The 6,621-nt window shown below is 34.4% G+C and overlaps 1 protein-coding gene across 1 annotated transcript; it reads right to left on the minus strand.

Moving 5' to 3' along the window:
- Positions 1–14: 14 nt before the first annotated feature.
- LOC106707914 (tubulin-specific chaperone E) lies at positions 15–5,678 on the minus strand. Its single transcript, XM_045684746.1, has 7 exons — positions 5,235–5,678; positions 4,476–4,582; positions 3,599–3,778; positions 2,533–2,947; positions 1,538–1,669; positions 733–889; positions 15–427 (listed from the first exon to the last, which is right to left on the minus strand). The coding sequence occupies exons 1-7, from the start codon at positions 5,577–5,579 to the stop codon at positions 111–113; spliced, it is 1,653 nt and encodes a 550-aa protein (XP_045540702.1). The 5' UTR covers positions 5,580–5,678; the 3' UTR covers positions 15–110.
- Between the last annotated feature and the right edge of the window lie 943 nt (positions 5,679–6,621).

Raw genomic sequence — 6,621 nt, forward strand, 5'->3', positions numbered from 1 at the left:
ACAAAGCTTTCTTTGTTAAATAATTGAACAATAGAAATAATTTGTAATATAATAAGCCAATAAAGGAAACGTGCGTTTAGTGTTGCCATGTAAAACTTCAAATTTCCACATTATCTGAACCGAACAAGGATTGTATCGCCATTTTTTATAGAATAATACGCAAGATCTTTCATAACATTGTCCAAAGGTATTTCTGCACCTTTCATTTGATCGTCTAAAAGATTTAGGGTCGGTGTACCAGTGTTGCCAGTCTTCGAAAACAGTCTTTGTGCGAGTGTTACCAGTTTTTGTACAGCCATAGTGGATGGGAATTTCTTTTTTAATATTTTTCCGTTTTCATCGCGTAATAGAATTTCTAATAGTTGTGATGTCAATGTCGTATTCCTCACTTGTTTGACTAACAAGCTGTCATCTGGTATGCCGTATTCTGGAATAAATTAAAGAAAAACCTTAATACCATAGATAATACAGTATTATTTTGAGAAATCAAATATTCAATCTAATTTTGGAGGTTAAGCTGATTAAAAATAATATTTTTAAATTGAATACCTAAAAAAATATTACAAAATGAACATTTTTCTAGCTTTTTGAATTATTTTTTAAAAATGTCTTGACTATTGACGTTCACATTATAACCATAGTATTTCACTGCCATTTTCTATTGAAATAAAACATCTTATCTGTAATTTTAAGATAAAAAAAGGAAGGAAAATTATATACAAATATACTTACTATCAATTAGTTCTTGAAATCTACAATGTTCAATATCAAAAGCAAGTTTTTGTACAGCATCTTGCTGAGCTACTTTCCATTCTGCTCCGTATCGTTTAAGATAATCATACTCCGCACCTCTCCGGAGTTCCCTAGTTATTATTGATCCGTTCAATTCCTGGAACATTGTTATTATCCATTTTTTTATATTACAAGGTCACATAAATTCGCCGAAATAGCGAAGCGACCTGTCCATAGACATTGGCAATTGCAGATGCGTTGCCTACCCTCAATCGACGAAGGAGACGCACAAAAAGAGAATATTTAACCTTCCTATGCATCTCCTCCTCCATCAAATCCACCTCCCCTTCCCATCCTTTCCAAATTAGGCCTCCGGCATCACACTAATGGATAACTTTTTCAATCTTTTAGATGGATGGATGTTTGTTTGAAGATATCTCCGGAACGGCTGAACGGATCTTGATGAAATTTGGCACTGATGTAGAACATATGCTATTTTTATTAAGTTTTTTTTTAAATTTTGCGCAGACGAAGTCGCCTGTGACAGCTAGTATGTATTCAGGCGAAAGTGGTTTTATGTATTTTATGTGAAAAAAGTTTTGTATGTGGTTTTTTATTTTAGCTTGTTTTCCCTGACTATGTTCTACATATTTGACAAATTTCACTGAAATCTGTTGAACCGTTCTAAAGATACCTTCTAAGAAACATCCATACATACATCCAAACTTGCACATTTATAATATTAGTAAAATAAGACTTGAATTGGAACAAAATATAGACATAAATATATATTTAATTATTTTACCTGCAAAGAGCCAACTTTAGCGATAACAAGTTGTGAAGTAGTGTCGTAATCTTCACTATTTTGTATTGGATTCTTTAAGAAATATAACTTCTTCAAATTTTTCAATTTATCCAACTCGCTTATTGATCGCCACTGAAATAATAAAAAAAAATTATAAAAAAATAAAGATTTACTTGTTATTAAATGTAGTAAATTATATAATAGCTTTTATAAAAGAATTAGTAGATTTTATTAATGGCAACATTTTGTCCGTTGAATTAACACCACTGAGAAGACAGGCGTGAAGTGGAAGCAATTCCAAGTTTCGTCTGATGAGTGTGGTTCTGAAGGTCTCTTTTTACTCCTCTTTTTCTTACCACCCTTTTTTATAACGTAAGGATTGAAAGGGAAGTGGATTTTTTATGTATCATTAGGTGGCAAAAAAACGAACGACCACCTGAATTAGCCGCAATAGCAAAGCGACTATTGAAGAAAGAAAATATTTCCCCTTTTGCATTTCCTTTTCCATAAAATCCCCTTCACCTTTTAAGAAAAGAGTGGGAAGGGAAAGAGGACTAAAATTAGGTCTCTAAAATGCACTCATCATCCGAAACATAACATTGATTCCACTTCACGCCTGTCTTCTGTGTGGTCATGATTATATCACTTTATTTGATGGAGTAGGGGACTCATAGGAAGAGAAAATATCCTCTTTCTGTGTGTCCCCTCCTCATCCCATAGACAGTATGGGCAGTGGCCCACTCAATTACCATAAAAATCTAAAGGGTTCTTTTCTAGCAAACATTTTTTAGGTTATCTATATATATAGTCAGAAAGTCGTGTTAGTTACACTATTTATAACTCAAGAACGGCTGAATCGATTTGACTGAAAATTGGTGGGCAGGTAACTTAGAACCAGGAAACGGACATAGGATAATTTTTACCCCGTTTTCTATTTTTTTTCCGCGCGGACGGAGTCGCGGGTAAAAGCTAGTATAATTATAAAAATAACTTACATCATTGATTTTATTCCTGTTCAAGAATAAAACTTCCAAATTATCAAATATATTGATTTTTCCATTCCCAGGGTCATTATTGAATCTTATTTCACAAATTTCACAATCGTTCAAACTGAGTACTTTTAAATTTTTCAATCTGCCGAGATTGTTCACTTCATTCCATGAATCTATAGGGTTGCCATCTAAACGTAATATAGTTAAAGTGCGTAATGTCACTTCGGGTGGTGTTATCTTTTTAATTCTGTTATACGCAGCTATAATTTCATTTATTTTCGGCCAAAGGTGTGACAACACTAAAATATCTGACCACTCATAGTCACACACTGATATATTAAGTTTCTCAAGGCTGGCAAAGTTAATAGATAACTGGGATAGTGTTTCTTCAGACATGTCTATTGCCATACGATTTTTGCTGAAAAATAAGAAACATTAAATAAAATCCTCAGTTTTATTGAATTTTTAACTAGGATGCGAAGAGGAAGTGAACTTGTAAGGGAAGTTGATGTCCTGGGCAAATATCCTTCTCTGCGTCCCTTTCCCAGTATATTTAAGGTAGGAAACAGATATAGAACTTTTTATAATAATGCAAATGTTTGTGGGTAGGCGTAAAAAATAATTGTAGGTCATATTATGAGGGAAGAATTGCATGTGACTAGTATATTGATGGAATGAATGGCTCAATTGTATATCTATAAATATAAAAGAAAGTCGTGTTAGTTACACTATAACTCAAGAACGGCTGAATCAATTTGACTGAAAATTGGTGGGCAGGTAGCTTAGAACCAGGATAAGGACATAGGATAATTTTTACCCCGTTTTCTATTTTTTTTTATTCCGCGCGGACGGAGTCGCGGGTAAAAGCAAGTTTAGAATATAGATAGATGGATGGATGGATGTTAGAAGATATCTCCGGAACCGCACAACAGATCTTGATGAAGTGTGGTATAGAGATAGAAAATAGTCTGGAAGAACACATAGGCTACTTTTTATTATTTATTTTAATTTCGCGCGGACGGATTCACGGGCGACAGCTAGTAACTAATAAAATTTTCGCCTAAAATACCTGACATCTAATTCCTTCAAGTCAGGCAACTGAGCTGACAACTGTATCACTTCACGCCAGTTAGAGAACAAGTTCCGGGATATATCTAGACTGCGGACGTTCGGACAGAGGGAGGCGACGTCACCAGCGGTCGACACATTCTGATCATGTACACAAACTTCTTGGAGACGGTCAAATTTCCTGCAGACATTAAATATTATTGACTTTTACTTTAAATTGACACAATTACTCTGTAATGCAGCGGTTCTCAAACTATAACTATGGAATCCTTCTGGGAATCAAAGTAATGGACGAAATCCTAGTTACTAAGTTTCATTATTATGCCATACGACGCCCACGCCGAATAACCCCGTAATAGGAAAAATCAAATTTTTCAGGAGAAGCAAAAAACCCTTTAATAACTTCATCAATAATTATTGTACAAAAATCTTTTAAATACCAAAACAAAGCTAATTTTTATAGCTTCATTGTATTTAATTTTCATTCATATATTCCGGGCGTATTCTGTGCTATGAAGGAAAAATTATAATACCGGAAATAAAAAAAACTGTTTCAATATTTAATTTTTATCTCCGTAATTAACATTAAGAAAAATATAAAAAAATTCACAGCGTGTAATATGACTTTTAGATGCCGAATTCGATGGAAAAGCAAACACCCGGTAAGAGTGCATTACGGGATTATTTGTTGGGGGCGTTGATACAATTTGTAATTTTTTTCTTGCATCTGTCAGACTTTTTGTAGATACGTAATATTAAACTTGTGACAGATTTTCCTCCATAACCTTATAGTAGCCCTTGATTTTTTTGATTTATGATCAGTTCCTATTTTCTAAATTTTGGTGTTGGAAATTAAATGTCACAAAAAATAAACTTACTGCTTCTGATGTATCTTCTCAAAGCCAACCATTTCAATAAATGGTGCCCCCATTTCTCTCTTCCACTCATTAATTACGGTTCTACGATGAGCAGCTACAGTTTCATCCTGGAATCAAGTATATAGTGTCAAGTGTCATTATCTGTTGATAGTAAGAAATATTTAACATTCAGATTGTTATTTTTTAAATTCATGTTTGTGACAACAAAATTTTGTAGTACGTAAATTATTACAATAGACCTGCGGTAATTTGACAAACTTTTTGCAGGACAGTATCAAATTTATCGGAGCTTAGAGTACTGCCAAAGAGGGGCTCTTAGTATGGGCTATTTTAAAAAAGAGTACCTTGAAATCTGACAAATTACATACTCTGAAGTAATAAGTAAAATTAACTCCATGAATGCTGTAAAACATACAAAAATGATGACTTATATACAAATGTAGTCAAATAATCAAAAACTATGCCTTAAAATCACAATTATGACACAATGAATGTAAGAAGCATGAAAATGGATGTGATGTAATTACAAGGGGCATCAGATTACCATGGGTCCACTGTATAAGTTAAACAAGTTCAGTATAATGTTGTTTTCTGTACACATTGTTGTGTTATAAATAAAGTAAAAGCTAATTTTTTGCACATACATGAAGTTGCAAGCATAATTGTTAACAGATGTTTATTGCATTTGGTATTGTGTGGGTGTAAGACCTTGTATTGACAAGTTTGGAGTAATGAAAGTACATAATAAAGAAAACTTACCTCACGATCACCGTAATATTTTCGAATGGCATCAGCGCAAGTCCTCAGAGGTGATATCTTATTAGGACGAACAAAAGACCCAGCATTTGATTTCGTTGTTTTAAAATACTGGATATTGTCAACAAAACCGTCATGCTTTCCTCTGGCAACATCATCCCATTCTACTCCGTACCATATACCGTTGTAACCCTGCACTTCACCAATATATTTCACTGTGCCAAAATCATCACCACTCTTTACCCTGCTACCGATAGACACTTGTATTTCATCTTCCATACCGTTACAACCACCGATCGTGTCGTTGTAAAATTTTGGTATTATATTAACAGGCATCGCGCCCACCATCCTTTTTGTGTTTTCGAAAATGGAACTGTTTATCAAATTGAAAACAGGACAAACTCTTCGGAAAACTTCGAGATTGTCAGATTGAGTGACGCATTGTCAAAAATCGTTGTTGTGTTACCTATTGAAATGAAAATGAATTTAAATTATCCCGAATAATATCATAATCTTCATAAAAAATAGTTAAAATTAGACTCTTATGGTAAAAGCATATTTTTTAAACGTATACAAAAATGCTGACAGCACAAATTACAAAGCTAGTGTTGCTATATATTAAATTTAAGTCGACCTATTTCTGCTGTTTAATATAGCGAACAATAGATGGCAATGCTCGCCAAAACCCGAAGAAATACAGCGAACCACGAATAATGATTGGTCCCCGGCGAGCGTAGTTATTACACGACTAAATTTGGAAGTACAACCAAATAAAGTAGCTCCAAATAGGGACGAAAATGTAAATTTAATTTCCGGACTCACGCCGAACAGCACACGCTGTACCGTAATTTAAGCTTGGTTAGTGGGGGGATGCATTCGATCGTATCACCGTATACAATAGAACTTTAGCCTTCAGCTGTCGTAGTAAAATAAGCTCGTGGCCATTGTTTGATTACATATGTATGTTATACATTGTAGCTCCGTATGACTGTGCTCTGAGTGAGCTAATTTTTTTAATTCGCTCTCAGTCCCGGCGCAGTACTAGCGTCCTCTCTCTCGTCGCTTTTCGTAATCGGGGTAAAAACGGAACGTGAATCGAAAAGTGCTTTTTGACACGAAAATGGCCACCCCGAAGCCAGACGTTTCCACGAGTCGATAATAAGTGCAATGTACGTTGGTGTCTGTGAAAAATATGCAGTTTATAAGTGAACAATTGTTGCGTGCCGTGCAATAGTGCATAAGGATTGATCTCGACAAAGGATACGAGCATCAAAATGAGGTAAGTGTTCAGAGTTCATCAAACCATCCGGAGCTTTCGTGAACATAACAAATAAATAAATTGTTAATTTATTACCGTCGTTATAAATTTGAACGTAGTTTATTTAAGTAT

The sequence above is a fragment of the Papilio machaon genome, chromosome 27, assembly GCF_912999745.1.
Source record: "Papilio machaon chromosome 27, ilPapMach1.1, whole genome shotgun sequence".
Lineage (NCBI taxonomy): Eukaryota > Metazoa > Arthropoda > Insecta > Lepidoptera > Papilionidae > Papilio > Papilio machaon.

Bases quoted from the DNA above. Each gene is read 5' to 3' on its own strand.
- LOC106707914 (XM_045684746.1), bottom strand. From the start codon at position 5,579: ATGGTGGGCGCGATGCCTGTTAATATAATACCAAAATTTTACAACGAC. The intron at 890-1,537 runs GTAAAATAATTA...ACAATGTTCCAG, and splicing joins CTAAAGTTGGCTCTTTGCAG to GAATTGAACGGATCAATAAT. The intron at 428-732 runs GTAAGTATATTT...AATTTATTCCAG, and splicing joins ATTTCAAGAACTAATTGATA to AATACGGCATACCAGATGAC.